Source organism: Sprattus sprattus (assembly GCF_963457725.1).
Source record: "Sprattus sprattus genome assembly, chromosome: 4".
In the NCBI taxonomy this organism is placed as follows: Eukaryota; Metazoa; Chordata; class Actinopteri; order Clupeiformes; family Clupeidae; genus Sprattus; species Sprattus sprattus.
Genome location: NC_137923.1, coordinates 36,361,247 through 36,379,377, shown reverse-complemented (window position 1 = coordinate 36,379,377; position 18,131 = coordinate 36,361,247). Strand labels below are relative to the sequence as shown.

The following is an 18,131-nucleotide window of genomic DNA, read 5'->3' as shown; positions in this document are numbered from 1 at the left end:
TCCTCTCTATGGCAGAGATGGTGTAGACACACACACTCTGAAATCCATCTCTGCATTTAACCCATCCAGGGAAGTGACACACAAACACAGTGAAGTGAGGTTACACACTGTCACGACCCTGGCGGGTCTAGGCCCCGCCCCCATGAGATTTGCATGCCTGTTCTGTTTCTATCTCTCAAACAGGTGATTGGGAACAGGTGAAGCAGGTGATTGGGATCAGGTGTACCCCATGATTGGATGGGCTACGAAAGCCCTGAACACATGGCAGTCAAGAGAGCGTTGGATTGGAGCTGTGGATGGGTCGTTGGATTGTGGTTATTTGGATAGTGATTGGAATTGTCGTTGTTTGGATTGTCGTTGGTGTTGGATTGTCGTTGGTTTTGGTTTATCGTCGTTGTTTGTTTATATTACCATTTAACTGAATTTACATCACATCTTTTGTTTGTCTTCACCACACTGACTTTCACCACACGTTTGCTATAATTATTAGATAAATATATAACTGCAATCATTAATAAATAATATATATTATCATAAATTCTGCGTGGTCTCCCCTTTATGTTTCATGCCTGTGAGCCGGGCACGTCACAACACTAACCCGGAGCAGTGAGCTGCCTTTGGCGGCGCCCGGGGAGCAGTGATCGGGGTTAGGTGCCTTGCTCAAGGGCACTTCAGCTGTGGATGTGGGCATGGGAGAGCAGTGGTCAACCACTTCCCCCGCCCACATTTTTCCTACTGGTCGGGGATATAACTGGCCACCCTACGGTTTCCGGCCTGAAACCCTAACCAGTAGGCCACGGCTGCCCCTTTACAGATATCCTGGATACAGTTGATGTGCACTGTTCTGTGACAGATGTGGAGAACACCTAAGATATTTAGTCCATTTTCAATCATCTTCCACTCAGTATCCGTTTCCTTTTTCTTTCATAAGCCAGTCTCAAATATGGCTTTTTCTTTAGCTTTCTAGAGCCTCTTCACAGCTGATGATGAGAGTGGTTACACAACTTGTTAGTCCGACAGCCCGCTGTTCCAAAATTTTGAGCACAGAAACGTGAACCACTATGCACATCCCAATGAAATGATTACACTATCATAAACATATAAATGCATTTTTCACAACCATGAACTTTAATTCAGAATATTATTATACACACATGGCATTTGAATCGCGATGATAAAAAAGAGAAGGTGTTCTTCGGGTATAATATCTGCAGAGTGATCCCTCCACATTTTTCCATGAGTCTGTTCTGGTAGGTGTGTGTGCAAGCGCATTGAATCAGTAGCCTGCCCCCTCAAATTTAAGAGAAGGAGCCTCACTTCATTGAACTTTGAGTCTGACATTTAAAAATAATTTGAAGATGGGGCCATAGAGTAGGCTAGGCCTATCTTACAATTTTTACCTTAATTGTGCCACTTAAACAGTATCTTTGTTAAGTTTGGCCGTGAGCTCACTGACATCCTGAATGGAAAGGTAGCCTTGCATTTTCCACTATTAGTTAGGTGCTCAAATGGCCTTAGTTATCTGACCTCATCACACGTGTTTGTTTTATAGAATACCGTTTATTTTTTTGGGCATCACAACGTAAGCACATAGGCCCATGGGCAGAGTTTGAGATTTGTGCCAGGGGGTGCAAAAAAACGCAGTTTAAGCGCAGACAGGTGTTCGCCTGTGAGTGAAAAAGTGTTGCCTATAGAAAAAGTTACACGTGTGATAGCCCGGTGAGCGTCTCTGCTCCGCTGCGCACACTAAATGCTGTGTGTGTTTTGTGCCACTTTAAATATTTCTAAATGATGCCAGTGGGTGCAATTCCCGACCCCCCACCCCAAACACCGCGCATGCATGGGCCTACATTGTGGTATCTATCTATAAATCCAGGAATCTCTGTGTGTCTGTCAGGGTGTCAGTCTGTCTAGGGTGTATCTCCCTGACGGTAGTTAAGTTAGTTATGAGATTTCGCATGTAGCTTACGCATGTCATGAACCTGTGCATCCTTGATTTTGAAGATTTTTGAATTTATAGTTTGCGAGATATTTGTATTTTACCGTTTCCCGTAGCCACTAATGAGTTATCGTTTCCCGTCCCGTCGGCACTATGGGTAGTGACGTCACAATCAAACAATATACGCGTAGTAACTATCCTGTCTTCACTCAAAGTTCAGAATACCGTTGGATACGAGGTCCGCATTCAAATTCTTCTTGGTGAACAGATACAGACTTTTGCTCAGGTATTCTTAAGACAGTGATTGATTTGATCTATTCGTTTATTTTTAAGCTTCTTTATATTAAGTTTCAAAGTAATGTAGCTTACGCATGTCATGAACCTGTGCATCCTTGATTTTGAAGATTTTTGAATTCATAGTTCGCGATTTATTTGTATATTTGTATTTTACCGTTTGCCGTAGCCTACGGTGCAAACCCATGTCACCGTTGTAGCGGTGTAGTACTCCACTCTTGCATTGTGATTTTGATTGGCACCCAGCCTTTTATTCACAGGTTTAATGAACACAGAGCAAAGGCGATCACACACAGTATCTTCCGAATGACAGCCTCTCCCAGCCAGGGTAAATGCAGACTGAGGTTTATAATATTGCAATGATGAGAAAACAAAGTAGGCTACAAACGAATTACAACAGATACATCGGGACACTTTTTTGTGAATGATGTCATAGTCATAGAACAGTCGTCGTCATAGATGTTACCCCCTACGGGCACTGCACTAGTATCATTAAACAGTCATTAAACCCGTGAGCCTGCAATTCCAGCATCCCTGTATAGGCCTATGTGTAAAACATGAAAAATTCCTCCCAAGGACTGCAGCAACCACACCAGTGAGCTGGCCTTTTGCATTCTGCCCCTTGCACAAGCACTTTTTGCCACCCCACCACAAACATGAATCCGGCACCACTGGTCGAAACAATGGCATTTCAGAACAGAGGGTTTCATTTTGTCGGAGTAAAGATATTTCTGACATTTCCACATTTTTTGACACGGCTCCGTGTAAACGCGACGAAAAAGACGATACGTGTGAAAAATGAATCAGAAATTCAGGCAATCCAGGCTCCGTGTAAACGAGGCCTAAACGGTAGCTAATGTGTTTATTCTCTATGTTTGTCTTGCTGTTTTTGTGGTCCAACCTAGTCAGGGAGAATAGGTATATGACATGGATGGGGCAAAACATGAATAGTACTGACAGATTAATACACAATGCTTGTCATAACATTGAATCATGTTTCAACATGGTAACTTTACCTTTCTTGAATGAAAATTGCATACATGACCTATATGGTGATTTTTAAATAGGCGACTTCAGCAGAGCAGATGTATAGCAAATATATAGGCCTGTTTCACTGTCATAGATTATAACCTACAATCACCATACGACAGTTAAACATGCAAAGTATGAGTGACTTTTCAATATTTTCAACACTCGCATGGTTGGTAATGACATACCATTGAAGATACGGTGCTAGCAGATATGATGCCCACTGTAACACTGCCCAGGTTCCAGTCCATTGCGGAAGCGGAAGTGAAGGGGGTGTGTTTAGCAGCAGTGAAATCTTGCTCCAAACTTACGTCTTACATGAGTTATCCACATAGCTAGCTATCGCTACCTTCTCGTAAACAATAATGGCGACCGCCGATCCTGGACCCTCGAATGACAGCGGGCCAGCTAGTAGAGGATTCCCGTCTGGGGAAAAAAGCAACGAGGGAGATGGCCCAAGCGGGAGCGGTGGAGAAGGAGAACGCGAGCGAGATCGGGCCACGTTCGAATGTAACATTTGTTTGGATACAGCCAGAGACGCGGTCATCAGTTTATGTGGTCATCTATTCTGGTATGTCTTGTAACGTTAGCTTGGTTAGCTAGCTGATGCTGTATTAACCAACGTCGATGTCTGCCATTCACTAGCTGTTAATTTAATCATATTTTAGAAGTGACGTACCGTTGTGATTAACGCTTACTAGCGAATGCTACTGTTCTTATGAATGTGATTTGATGTGCAGCTATCTATGTTATCCGTTTGCAGTTTGTGTATCTAACTGGTTTAGTGAGATGTGTCAAAGGATGTTTTTGGCTGGATTACCTTTTAGTTAGCTAGCAAGGTAACAGGTTAGACATGATGGCTATGATTGCTCAACACATCCAGCTGATCAAACAACATTTAGCTAACGTTAGTCACCCAAGTTAATGACTACGTTTCCAGACAACCAAATACGATACTGTAACGGTATTTTATGAACACCATGATGCATTTTGCTGTTACCTTTGGTTGGCTAGCGTTAACTTGCTGCCACTGCTTGGAGTCTGTGTTGACATTAATAACCATGTAGTTGAAAATGCTTGCGCTTACGTTAGCTAACACTCTTAAGGTATATTGGCTAGTTTGGTGAAGAAGGCGATGTGTTTAAAGGGACATTGTCGTATCATATTGATGCAATGTAAAGCTGCCTTCTCTTTACTCATTGATTGCAGTGATACTGGAATGTGAGCGAGAGTTTTATGCATTTGCTCAAACCATATGCTCAACCAAGAACGCCAGCTAGCTAGCTAGTTAGCTTGCTAGCTAACACAAGTTCATCACTTATATCATTGTTCCCCAACAGTGACACTCATCAGGAATGAGTCGGGATTATACAGTTTAGTTTAAGTGTCAATGCTGACAATTTGCCAACGTAACTTGTTAGCTGTCCTCTAAACTGTAGCCACTGTGTTTATTCTCATATGTTTGTCTTGCTGTTGTTGTGGTCCAACCTAGTCAGGGAGATAAGGTATATGACATGGATTGGGGCAAAACGTAAATAGTACTGACAGATTAGTACACTATGCATGTCAAAAGCATTGAATCATGTTTCACATTGAATACAATCTACCCCTTGTTTGTAGAGAGAAAATTGTGCCATGCCTTTGGGCTTCCAAGGTATTTTAGTTTAAATGTAAATTGCAGGAGCTCTGATTTTGGTGTGGATTAGTGGTCACTAGTGAGTGGATGGCCTCACAGCTTCGGGCCCGTCCGTCCCATGTCATCTCATCACCTGACTGGGTAGATTAAGACCCCCTGCTGAGCCACAAACAGACCATATCAAAGATAATGGGCTGATGTGCTCCATTAAGGCACTCCGGAAAGTGTTTAAGTTAGCAGCAGAGTGAGACATTGTTGTAAGTGAGTTGTATTCTGTTTTTAAATGTACTGGTCCATTGAACTGTGTGGTCATTCAAACGGATAATGTGTCTCCCTCCACACGGTCATAAATTGAGCTCAGACTAATATTTTCTGTCCTGGAGAAGCAGTTCCACTATTTTGGTGGCAGTATTACGGTACACTTTAAAATACAGGTTTTACCCTTTTGTAGGTAGGCCCTACCCACCAGTGTTATGTGTAGTTTTCACCTGAAGTGGGGATCATAAAAGATCATTAAACATTAACATGACCTCTCTCTCTCTCTCTCTCTCTCTCTCTCTCTCTCTCTCTCTCTCTCTCTCTCTCTCTCTCTCTCTCTCTCTCTCTCTCTCTCTCTCTGTATGTTTGTATGTATGAAGCTGGCCTTGTCTGCACCAGGTAAGCCCATATGTTTTGCTCTGGTTATGTAAGTCTTCATGCTATTGGTCAGCCTGTAGATCTGGATTAAAGTGCCATAAGGTGACTTTGTACTTGAAAGCTTATTCATTCACACTGTTGAGACAACTTACACACACACATACACACACACATAGACTGAGCGCAAGTTTAACAAAATTGGGTCCTTTTAAACTACAATGCCTGGTTGGACTAAATAAATCAAAGATTTAAATAATACCAGTGCATTGGGAGGATTGCTTTCTTGTGGCAAACATCACAACAAATCTAATGCATTGTCCACTATTAGTTAGGCGCTCAAATGGCCTTAGTTATCTGACGAAACCACATGTGTTTGTTTTATAGAAAAGCCTTTATTATTTTGGGCATCACAATGTAAACACATAGGCACATGGTCGGAGTTTGAGATTTGTGCAGGGGGTGCAAAAAAAAAAAAACGCAGTTTAAGCACAGACTGGTGTTCGCCCGTCTCCTAATAAAGTTGTGGACAGGTAGAGCATCTGCATTAGGTGGTTGGGGATGGGCTGTTTTCTGGCAGAGGTTCATTGTGAGATTGATCCAAATATTAGCAGAGCAACTGGGTCATTTAAAACTCTCCAACACATTGAAAATAACCAGATTAAAACATCCCAACAGACTCAGTCTATCATGTATGCAGATCTTTCTGTGAAGTGAGCTAAATGTTCAGTTCTAAGTCAAAGCCACATGTGAGATGTCACAAGTGCTTTTCTTAAAACAGACAGATCAAAATTAAATGCAACGTTTTCCTCTCCCTGTAGACCCAGGTAAAATTCTGAAACACTGCTGCTAACTCCTGGTATTTGGAGAAAATAAATACATAAAAAAATGTAAAAGACACTATTGTGGAGGACAAAATCACTTTTGCGTCAAAAAAAAGATAATCTGAGATTTCAAAATATGACCGATGCTGAGGAAAACAAATTGATCGAATCTGATGGTAAATATATATATTTTTGATAAAGTCGCACACTCTGTGAAACCATAGGCCATTGAATCCGGCTGGGGGACATTTACAGACATTTAATTCCCTGATGGACTGTTTTGTTAGAAGAAGTTTGGAGAGACATTGAAGCTCCTGGATTGGACAGTGTCTACAACATCGCTTGGAATAATATGATACCACAAAAAAGCTACTGGTCAAGGTTGACAGATCCCCATTCAAAGTGAATGATCGGTAGCTCAGACACCTCGCAAATCCTACAAACATATTTTTGAGTAACAATATTGGGGTTTATACATTGTACAGTGTCTATTTCTCGGTAACTTTATAAAAAGTTGGCTGTCAACGGTCGATGCTGCTGATTGGCGGCTCACTGGCATGTCCCGCCTAGCCAGAAAACAGTGTGTCTGAACTCTGGGGGAAACGCCCAATCTCGCTTATCTTCGACTACCATATAGCCCTTCTCAACAGCTTTCATCAGCGCGATACTGACCCAGCGTCCTGACATCACCCGGCTTTCATCATCATTGTGCTAACAGGGCGGAGTCTGATTTTCCTGCAGGGCATGTTCGACAGAGGGAACATTAATTTCCCATTACGGCAGTGGAGTAGAATGGGTGTACTAACACACGCAAGTTGCTTTGACCAAGCCTTAGTCATTTAGGTTCAAAGTCTTAACAGTATGAGTAAAAGTTTGTGAAATCCAAATAGTTATATTTCTCACCCTTCTTAGCGTTGTAGTAAAGCTTATAGGCATTTGGCGTACCACCAAAGAGACTCTCAGTCTTTGGTTTCAGTCGCACAGGGCGTGTGCATGTTCACATCAATTTGACTAAAACCGGACTGTCTTCTCTGATATACTTCAACTCACATTCCCACATAACTCCAAACTTCAACAACAACGAAACAATACCTGTAGTTATATATTGTCTATAACTGAGAGCCTTTGTTTAGGCTACCAGACTTTCATTTAAACAACAATTATGTACCTTGATCAGAACACTTCAATCACTGTGCTAGATGTTGGAGAAAATCTTTGAGTTCTTGTTTAGCATGAATATCTTGAAAAATCCTTTCAAAAATCCTATATCAGCTTGGCTCTAATTGGAAGTATTGTGTATTGTCTACCTGATGAAAGTAACATTTGTGGGTGTGTGTAGACTATTTAATCAATTTGTGTTTTTTGGGGTCATTTCAGTGGCTAGAGACGAGGCCCAGCAGACAGCAGTGTCCTGTGTGTAAGGCTGGAATCAGCAGAGACAAGGTTATCCCCCTCTATGGACGTGGAAGCAGCAGCCAGGAGGACCCCAGGTATATACCCTTTTACTTGTGTGTGTGTGTGTGTGTGTGTGTGTGTGTGTGTGTGTGTGAGAGTGTGTGGGGTGGGAAGGATAAGAATGAGGAAGAAGTGGAAAGGCAGACTACATCCAATCATGTGTTTTAGGAAATCTCCCTATGAGGTTGTGTGTTCATCTTTGTGTTGCAGAAGGAAGTATGGCTGAATAAGTAGGGCTTTATTTGGTCTTATTACACAGCTCTTCTTAATGCTGTAGAATGCTTCATTCACTTGAATGGGGCTTCCCAACGTGCTGCGGTCCGTTATTAACCGATAACGGACCGTTGCTATGCAATAATGACCGCTGTCAAGGAAAGTGGCCTTTTTGCCTCTGATTCACGTCTTTCGTAGCACTCCGCAAGTAGTCCGGTAACTTATCAATGGAGTTTCAGCGGACGGTTGAGCAGCTGTGTTCTAAAGAATGTTCAACGTCTTTGAAGTTCAACGTCTTTGGCGAACTATTTCTCTGCTTTTTAACACTACGTATAGTAACGAATACATTGTAAAAAGACACACTGTGTTAAGTTATTTTTTTGTTTTGGCAAGTAGCCGTATAATAAGCGGGATAATGTATAGAACGCCGGTCATTATCGGGAAAATAAGCCCCTTCAGGGTGAAGCAAGCTGTTCGCCCTGTCAGGGGTTATTTTCCCGATAATGACCTGCGTTATATACATTATCCCTTACTTATCAGTAGCTAATGATGATAAATGTTTTGCCAACATCACATGGTACTAATCATGGCAGTACACGCCTTTTGTAGGAGTTGTTTGGTGGAATGCACACCAGTTTATTTGATTGATTTGTTTTCAACACATTGGTCTTTACAGCATTATCTGCATTGATAGAGGTAACACTGCTGTAGTATTTGTATATAGTGAATCAATATTCAAAGAATCAAACTTACAGTCGGGTCCTCCTACACAACTTTTTGATGCAAGGTTTTTACTATACACAGCCACTTAACACTTCTGGCTGGATACTGGTAGAAGATTCAACTCCATGTTGATGAGACAATAATTAGCGTAAAGTTGAAGTTCCAAAGCTCTGCTGTCATGACTGTCCTTTGATGACACCTTGGCTGCGTCTGAATAGTCTTAAATGTAAGAGAGCTGTCTTACAACCTTGGTGTCTAATCCAGACAGCTGTCAGACAGCTGTCTTGCACGAGGTCATTTTTAAGGGTGAGATTATTCAAAAAAACGTTGTTTACGAACGTTCTTTTATGTCGTTTGTATGCTGAAAGAATGTAGGTTAGTTACGTAGCTTACGTAGCTAACTTACGTAGGCTAACGTATTGATGTTAGAAAGTTGTCTCACTGACGCCTCTCAAATCACATCAACCATTATTGATGGTTACAATGATGGTGTTATCGGATAGTGCAGTGTCTATTTCTCGGTAAGTTTTGAAAAATCTAAGCGCGAAAACGCTGAAAACATGTACATTTACATACAAAACACGACCGTCAGCGGAGTTGGTCCGCCATCTTTGTTTACATTTTCAGTTGCCGGAGGGTCGTGGCGCAAAGGTTTGTGGGTAGTAGACAGCATCAAGGCTACACCGATGGTTCCTTGAAAAATGACCGTTATATGACGTATTCTAAGGTGTCTTATGACCCCTGAGAAAAAAATTAAGCAGAATCGGACAGTGCTTCCTTCTCTTCTTCTAAGACACCAGGGTGCTAAGACAGCATTTTAAGACTATTCAGACGCAGCCCTTGAGTAGGTGATGTTGTGTGATGCATTTTAATTGACTTGGTTTTTTTTTGTCTGACACGGTGTCATTTGGGTTCCATTTAAATGTGCCTTTGAATTGTAGGTTGAAAACCCCACCTCGACCTCAAGGACAGAGACCCGAGCCAGAGAGTAGAGGGGTGAGTATTCCCAATTATGTCTCAATTCTGTCTGTCAGAGTACACAAAACGGGACGTCTGTTATGCAAGGGCAACTAATTGTGCTGTTCTGTGCCGTAGCCTTTCCAGGGGTTTGGAGACACAGGTTTCCACATGTCCTTTGGCATAGGGGCATTCCCATTCGGCTTTTTCACCACAGTCTTCAACACCAATGACCCTTTCCAAAGAGCAGGTAGACACACTCACCTCCCACATGACCCTACTGTAAAGCAGATGCAAGCTCACAAGTTGATCTGATTCAGGCATCTTCAAGATTTTACTTGAAGGCTTTCTGCCTGATCATACCCTCATCCTGACACACAGTGCTAGGTAAATGTCTGCAATTAAATTAAGCTGATCATTGCATGTAGGGATGTATATCTAAATTCTTTTTTTATTCTCCTGCCCTTCAGATTATATGGGTGATCACCAAGGCAACGGGAACCCTAACAATGGAAACAACTGGCAAGACTCCCTCTTCTTATTTCTGGCCATATTTTTCTTCTTTTGGATGCTGAGTGTGTAAGAGACAGCTACAGCAGAAAGACTACAAGGGAATACGGAGAGTGAAGATGGATGAGGCTGGGGATTGAGAAAGATACAGTTTAGCGCGCACACACACACACACACACACACCCACCCACCCACCCAAGATTTGGAGCGTTACTTATGAAATGTACTCTTTGGGAGACTACTTACAGCCACACATAGCAGGCCACCACTGTATGAGTGTGCAATGACACACAACCTACTGGTTAATAAGCACTTTTGTCTTTCTCTGTCTATCTCTGTCTATCTCCCTCTGCTCTCCCTTGATTTTCTTGGCCTCTTACCTTTCCTTCTATATATATATATATTTCATATATATATGTGTGCACACACACTCATGAAGAGGATCCTGGGCATAGGCCATGGCACAGCTAGCTACTGAAGTGCCATTGGCTATTTGAATGCCATTAGTATACAACATTTGAGAGTTCAATAGAGGCAGTATTAGAGGGGTTCGTTCAGATCAATAAGGTGTGATTCGTAGCTTATGGTGATGTTGAACTGAAGTATTACAAGTGGAGTGACACGCACACATATATGCATAGGTACCCCTGCCATGAGAAGTGTCCTGTCTCTTCTCTGATTGGTTGGTAAATCTGGTTCAAGAAGCCCTCAGAGCAGGCGAGATGGACAAGACTATCCCAGTTTGTTCACTAGAATAAGGACATCAAGGACTTAGTCTATGTTTTAACATTAACTACTCGACTCATGCCAAAGACGTGATTAAGACTGGGATTGGGGGCAAAATTTTGCACATGGACGTGTAGTTTACAGTGAGAAAGCTAACCCCCGATTGATAAATTAAATGGCATATATACCTGGTCACTAACCCTAGCAGTATACAAAGACATCATTCCACTGTGCTCTGTCCTGAAATGATATCATTCACTTCTAATGGGGCCTTTGGCATAGTATTATACACCTGAAAGTCTTTGTTGTAAAGTAAACGAGTCTACTAACTTCCTGTCTAAAAAGTCTACCACGAACAATAGAAATAGAATCTTGTATTTGGAGAGGTAGACGCTTGTCCCAGGAGTATACTATGATATGCAGTACATACTGGGCCAATTGGACTTCATATGAAGTGGACGCGTGGGACACCTGGGAAACCTGCCACAGATTTAATCCAAGCTCAAATGGTACTATGAGTGGCCATGAGTGGAGTAAAGTGTCAGTAGGCTAGAGGGAGTGTGTGAGTAAGTGTGTGTATGTAATTCTTCATCTTTATTTATGCGACAATAATTTCTTGTCCCAAACCATTCTGAATCCTTCTGAAATGCAGGTGTAGTACAGAGCAGATCTGTACTTCATAGGGTTGAGAAGATGGATACTGATGCACAGCCCCCTCTCATAGAGATGCAGGTGTGTTGTTCTTCTTGATAGGGTTGAGAAGATGGATCTCATGCACAGCCCACACTTATAGAGATGCAGGTGTGTTCTTCTTCATAGGGTTGAGAAGATGGATACCCATGCACAGCCCACACTCATAGAGATCCAGCAAACTCCCACCAAAAGCACACCAATGACTTTTCCCTGATATGAACGTATGGACATGGTGATGTTTTTGGCCCTCTTGTATCGACGGTTTTTCTCAATTGTTGAAGTCTGTCTGCGTGTGTATATGTGTCTTTGTATATATATCTGTGTATGTATGAGTATTGTAAATGCAGATCTCCATTGGCCATGGTTATGTGAGGTTGTGCAGACATTTTAGTTGTTCTTAATTGTACATCATCTTGATGGACATTGACGCTGTCCAGTCCAAAAGTGGAGTTGCCTTCCTACTTGGCCTACCAGATAGCATGGAGGCCTCTAATTGGCTGGTACGATCTACATAAGCCAATGGCCCAGTCAAGATTGAGTGCAATATGGAAAAGCCACTCATCCAGGGAGTTCTTACGGGCAAAACAAGTTGGCAGAGGTAGAGACATGGATCATTTGAATCTGAGTAGAATTACTGCTGTCTAAGTCAGAATAATCAATGATGTGAATTACACACCTTTGCATCATGTAGCCATGGCAATGGACAAATTGGGTTGTTGTTTTTGTTTTGTTTTTTGTTTGCATATCGCCGTCTAGTTCAATGACTCATTTGTAATATACTTTGTGACACTAAAAACAGGAACTTGACAATTGTACCACAAGTCTTTTCTGAAGATTTTAAAAATTAAGGAGACTGGATACAAATAGTCAAAAGCATTTTAAATACCCCTGAAAAATGAGGACTGTTTTGTGGCAGTGAATAAATGTTTCATACAGCTGATTAATGTGTCTCATTTGTGTTTGTCCCTAAAGGCATCATAACACAGGACTGACTGGCACTGCAGCTTTCAAAGTTAAAGGGCATGTCTTTATAGAATTCAGAATGATTGGAAACTGCAGACCTGGAATGCTGTCTACCTCAGTTTTGAGCTTTCCAGGGCGGTAAGACTGCACCAGTGATGGATCAAAACCAAGTGAAAGCAAACTAAAATATGTAAAGGCAAGCAGGGTTATGCCAGCACTTTGTATGATGTTAGTGAGTACATAAACGTCATATTAACAGCATGCTGTAAATGTTCATGGTAAGCAAACTATTGTACGTAAAAATGTCTGCTCAAATCATGGGAAATGTTTTAAATGTACATGTTTGCCTACATTTTATGAGTAGAGAAAGCTTTGCAATGAAAAAACAAACACTATTGTAAATCCAGTCAGGTCTAGTGTGTTGGGATTTTCTGCGGTCAGGTTGCTGTCTGGTTCCTCATACTTGGTTGTGTAACCCTTGGAAACATGTGAGAGCAGTGTGACTTCAGAACCAGTTTCACAACAAATGTCTTCATGATTTGCCTGTTTGGCTGTCAGAGAAATAGGTTGGTCACAGAGCAATAATAATGATCAGAGCTGCACAGGGGCAGGTTGTCTTCAGGCAGCTTGCCTACAGCTATGGAGGAATAGTGAGCGCTTCCGTCCTCTGTCACGACTATCTTTGAATAGTTAACAAAACATTTGGTGTCATTGTGCTTTAATAAATATAAACATTTCAATGACTAAAAACACATACAATACAAAGAGACCTGGAATGATGTCTACCTCAGTTTTGAGCTTTCCAGGGCGGTAGACTGCACCAGTGAAAGATATTAACCAAGTGAAAGCAAGCAAAAATATGTAAAGAGGGCAAGCAGGGTAATGCCAGCGTTTTTATGTTAGTGAGTACATAAACGTCATATGTACAGCAAGCTGTTCTTTTACATGTATGCACTTTGAGTAATTATACGTTGGGTATAACTAGGGTGTTTCTGGAGGAAGCAGGAATTTGAATCCATAACCACAGTTGGCTGGTTTTGCATGCACGGTGTTGTTCACCTCAATATCTCTAAGGGTTTGAATTGGCTACATCCTTGATTTTAGGCCCATGTCATATCGGTACAGATACCTTTTCAAAGGAATGTTTTCAAATAGAATAACTCAAAACCCAGCAATAGACCTTTAAAATGTTTATGGTAAGCAGACTTCTCAAGAAAATCTCTGCTCAAATCATGGGAAATGTTTTAAATGTACATGTTTGCCTACATATAATAACATTTTATGAGTAGAGAAAGCTTTGCAGTGAAAAAACAAACACTATTGTAAATCCAGTCAGGTCTAATGTGTATTTGTACAATGTATTTTCTGCTGTCAGGTTACCGTGTGGTTCCTCATACTTGGTTGTGTAACCCTTGGAAACCTGTGAGAGCAGTGTGACTTCAGAACCAGTTTCACAAAAAATGTCTTCATGATTTGCCTGTTTGGCTGTCAGAAGCAGGTTGGCTTCAGCACTATAGTGGAAGATTGAGCGACTCAGTCCTTTGTTGAGACTATCTTTGAATAGTTTACAAAACATTCTGTTTTATTAAATATAAACATTTCAATGACTGAAAAACATCATTTTTTTTTTATAAATTAAATCATGTGCAATGTTTTGGCCCACTATACGCGGACACATTTTTAAGAGATCCATCACAAAAACAAAACAATCTGATTTTTCTAAATCAAATGAAAATAAATTGATTCAAAATGTATCTACATTTTAAATCATGTACATTTTACATGGGGCTCATTATTTGGCAGGAGTAAAAATAGGATTAGGCCACAAACATCCACTTTTCTCCTTTTTCTTTTCTTTTTTTAACCAAACATAAAACAATTAACCTAACCAAATGACTTAAAAATAATAATAATTTTAAAAGGTAACCTATGCCATTTGGATTATACACGTCTTAAGGCACATTATTTAGCAAGATAAAAAAATAAATTCTCTACTGATATGTGTCTGTGGTGACATTGTTGCACATAGTAAATGGTGTACAACATTTGGAACATGCTTTAAAATCACAGAAATAAAAAGAAAGTGCAAAATACAGGATATCTGTGTGATGTAAACTTCAAGTTGGTGAGAGGGAAACATGAAATCATTTGCACCAGTGACTGTGCTGAAGCTGGTTTTTTACTTCAAAAGGTGAGGTGATGACAGACAAGGGAGTGAGGCGAGTGGTTTCTGTCAATCTGCAACATTTTTGGGCTGCTTGTTCTTTTTGTTGAGAATTTTCATCAGGTTTTTGGACATGTAGTACGGTTTCTCCATCGAGCCATTGTTACGTTCCAAGTCCTCCACTAAGACACACCACAGAGAACAAATTTGTGGTCAGTGGGCTAAATTTTAACACACATTTTTAGTTTATTTGTATTTTTAGTGATGGAGTAAGATGCCCGTACTGCAGACTTACAAAAGCAGAGGAACAGTGTGTCTACACACATACTGTAGACGCTGAAGAAGCCCTGAGCAATCAGATACGATCCCACCACTACCGTCTACAATAACCAGAGAAAAACACACCATTACACGAACAGCATACAATCAGATATGATCCCACCACTACCGTCTACAACACCCGGAGAAAAACACACCATTACACGAACAGCATACAATCAGATATGATCCCACCACTACCGTCTACAACACCCGGAGAAAAACACAGCATTACACTAACAGCAAACAATACAGCAAGGGGTCATTGAATGGACAAAACAGTTATGACAACTGGTTGTTAAAATTATGTGCCAAAAACTGAAACAAAAAACATTCATATATTAAATTAAACTACACTGAAATGATACAAAGGACAAGGACATTAACACAAAATGTACCGATTTCTACACTGTTCAGGCAGACATCTTAAATGTGTATTTTTGACTTTCCAATATGAACAGACTGAATTCTGTCACTCACAATGATTGGCATCCAGTAGTAGTTGAGGGCGCTGGCCTGGAAAGAGCTGCCTGGGGCCTGGATCCTCCCTGAGAAGAAGTAGAATGACAGTACCCCTAGAGAGAGAACAAGATGGATGAATCACTGAGAAGAAGTAGAATGACAGTACCCCTAGAGAGAGAACAAGATGGATGAACTCACTGCCTGACTGACTGATTGATTTCATTACAAATGTAATAGGGAAGCACAAACTCTGAGGAAAAAGCATGACCTCTGTGAAAGAGTTCTTACCGACTCCACCAACTACTAATAGTTTTCCAAAGAATAGCAGCAGATCGGTCACTTTATCCAGTACCACCACCCTGAAAAGCACAAGCAAAGGGACTCAACAACAACAGCTTGAATGAAGACAATACACACTGTTTGAGCACACACACCACAGCTCCGGGTTAGGGCACTGACCTCACAACGTTCCTCAGGAGTAGCATGAAAGCATTCTTGGCTGATGTACAGAAGTTTTTACCATAAATGGCAATCTGTTGATTGCAAAGAAAGTTGTAGATTAAAACTGGCATAAAATTAACAGCAATAAGAGGCTACTGTTTATTGGGTTTAGATAAGCAATGATAATGGATAATCAACTCTCCAGGCACCCCACTGGACTGAAGTATTACACCAAGTGATGGAAATGCCCGTCATAGGCGGAGATCCCGGGGATCATGATTGAGGAGTAGGGGGATCATGATTTTTCAAAGTGGTTTGGTTCACATGCTGTTCCAAGTGGCTGGGCTACCAACAGCTCCGCATTCAGTCAATCTGCCCAGTACGCCGTCAGGTTGTGATATTGTTTTCCTCGTCTCTCCCCTGTCACTCCCGCTATGATACAAGCTATGTAAAGAGATTAAGCTCACTCTCAAACGCAGTAAGAACATGTAAAGAAGAAGTTTTTCTAAATTTACGAAGCTCCAATCGATATGCACAAGTATACGTTTAATAATGGATTGACATGACAACGTGAGCGTTTGCCATAGCACACGCATGCCGGTAATTAACACCGTTAAGATAGCTAGCTAGACAGTTGGGACACTGTCGTTTCAGGGGCAGGTTAATGCTAGTTAATAAACGTAGGTCTACATCTTCGTTCATCTCCATATTAGTTAAATTAACTTAAGGTAATGTAATTTTGTCCTGGGCTCGATCAACTATGCTGGTACAGACGGGGAGGGGCGACAGTGGTGCAGAGGTAGAGAGGTCGTATAGTAACTAGAAAATGCATTTCCTGAAGGAAATACCAGTGCATGAAATGCAAAAGTTAGGAAAGGAAGAAGAAAAGAAAGAAGAAAGGAAAGAAGAGTGGAAGAAGGAAAGAAGATAGGAAAGAAGAGTGAAGAAAGGAGAGAAGATATGAAGAAGGAAAGAAGAAAGAAAGAAGAGTGAAGAAAGGAAAGAAGAGTGGAAGAAGAAAAGAAAGAAGAGTGAAGAAAGGAAAGAAGAGTGAAAGAAGGAAATCATAGTTGAAGAAGGAAAGAAGAAAGGAGAGTGAAGAAAGGAAAGAAAAGTGAAAGGAAAGAAGAGTGGAAGAAGGAAAGAAGAGTGAACAAGAGTGAAAGAGAAAAAGAGAGTGAAAATATTGAAAAAGGAGATAAAAATGGAGTGAAGAAGAGAGATTGAGTGTGAGAGAAAGTAGACTGAGAGGGATAGAGAGAAATATGGAGAGAAAAAAAAGTAGAGAATGGAAGGTGTCTTAATGTTCCTAGTTACAGTTAGATTGAGAGGGACAGAGAAGAGGTTCCTTGGATTTGGCGCAGGTGTCAGTGAAGCACAGGTGCAAGCCAGTTTAAAGACCCTATTATGATGTCATAATGGCCCAAGTCAATGGGAAAATTTAGATTCGTTTTTATTTAATATCTTAAAAAGTATAAAGTTTAGAAAAGTGAAAAATACATAGCATAAGTGTCCTTTACAAGACCTACGCGCCAAAGTTTGAATGAAGTTTCTACGTTAAGCGGTTCGGGCTGAATTAATCGCAGAAAAAGGTGAGAAGAAGAAGAAGAAGAAGAAGAAGCCTAGGAATAACAATACAGGGCATTTCATGCACTGTAATAAGAAGGTGGCAGGTATCCCGTGTCGAGGTGTCCTTGAGCTGTTCTTATATTTCGTGTTAGTGCATTTAAATGCCGTTTAGATAATTCAAAAATCACTTAGAATTTCTGTTTGTAAATGTGATAAGAGAATTTGGTATTTATGCTAGCTCTCGTGAAAGCTATTTTTTCATGTCCCCCCCCCCTCCGGAATTACTCTCTGAAATGTTACAATGTATTGTCCCCCCCTACAATGAAATGGGATCTCCACCCCTGGTTACGGTGAGCATTCTTGAAAGCATGATGTTATGGATCAGAGGCTTTGAGACCAACCATGATGTACGCATGATGTTATTGAGACCAACCATGATGTAAGCATGATGTTATTGAGACCAACCATGATGTAAGCGTTCCTGTTGAGGAATTTGATGAACTTCTCAAGGCACCAAAAGCAGCACTTCAGACAACACATCAGAAACCGTGCAAATCCGTTCTGAGCCGCTGTACAAACACA

At 41.0% G+C, this 18,131-nt stretch overlaps 2 protein-coding genes across 2 annotated transcripts in view; one reads left to right on the top strand and one right to left on the bottom strand.

Moving 5' to 3' along the window:
- Positions 1 to 3,556: 3,556 nt before the first annotated feature.
- On the top strand, positions 3,557 to 12,572 carry rnf5 (ring finger protein 5). The gene is made up of 6 exons (XM_080838036.1): positions 3,557 to 3,833; positions 5,537 to 5,555; positions 7,733 to 7,845; positions 9,688 to 9,742; positions 9,842 to 9,953; positions 10,174 to 12,572. Exons 1-6 carry the CDS (start codon positions 3,628 to 3,630, stop codon positions 10,284 to 10,286), a joined length of 618 nt encoding a protein of 205 aa, XP_080694162.1. The 5' UTR covers positions 3,557 to 3,627; the 3' UTR covers positions 10,287 to 12,572.
- A 2,256-nt stretch (positions 12,573 to 14,828) lies between these two features.
- Positions 14,829 to 18,131, bottom strand: part of slc44a4 (solute carrier family 44 member 4) — a gene marked incomplete at both ends in the record, with an annotated part of 23,750 nt that continues 20,447 nt past the window's right edge. Inside the window, 6 exons of the mRNA XM_080838132.1 lie at positions 14,829 to 14,941; positions 15,055 to 15,139; positions 15,558 to 15,652; positions 15,828 to 15,898; positions 15,999 to 16,072; positions 18,015 to 18,118. Of these exons, the coding sequence (XP_080694258.1) occupies positions 14,829 to 14,941; positions 15,055 to 15,139; positions 15,558 to 15,652; positions 15,828 to 15,898; positions 15,999 to 16,072; positions 18,015 to 18,118 (542 nt within the window). The remainder of the gene's footprint in view (positions 14,942 to 15,054; positions 15,140 to 15,557; positions 15,653 to 15,827; positions 15,899 to 15,998; positions 16,073 to 18,014; positions 18,119 to 18,131) is intronic.

Bases quoted from the DNA above. Each gene is read 5' to 3' on its own strand.
- rnf5 (XM_080838036.1), top strand. From the start codon at position 3,628: ATGGCGACCGCCGATCCTGGACCCTCGAATGACAGCGGGCCAGCTAGT. The intron at 7,846-9,687 runs GTATATACCCTT...TTTGAATTGTAG, and splicing joins AGCAGCCAGGAGGACCCCAG to GTTGAAAACCCCACCTCGAC. The intron at 9,743-9,841 runs GTGAGTATTCCC...TCTGTGCCGTAG, and splicing joins CCGAGCCAGAGAGTAGAGGG to CCTTTCCAGGGGTTTGGAGA.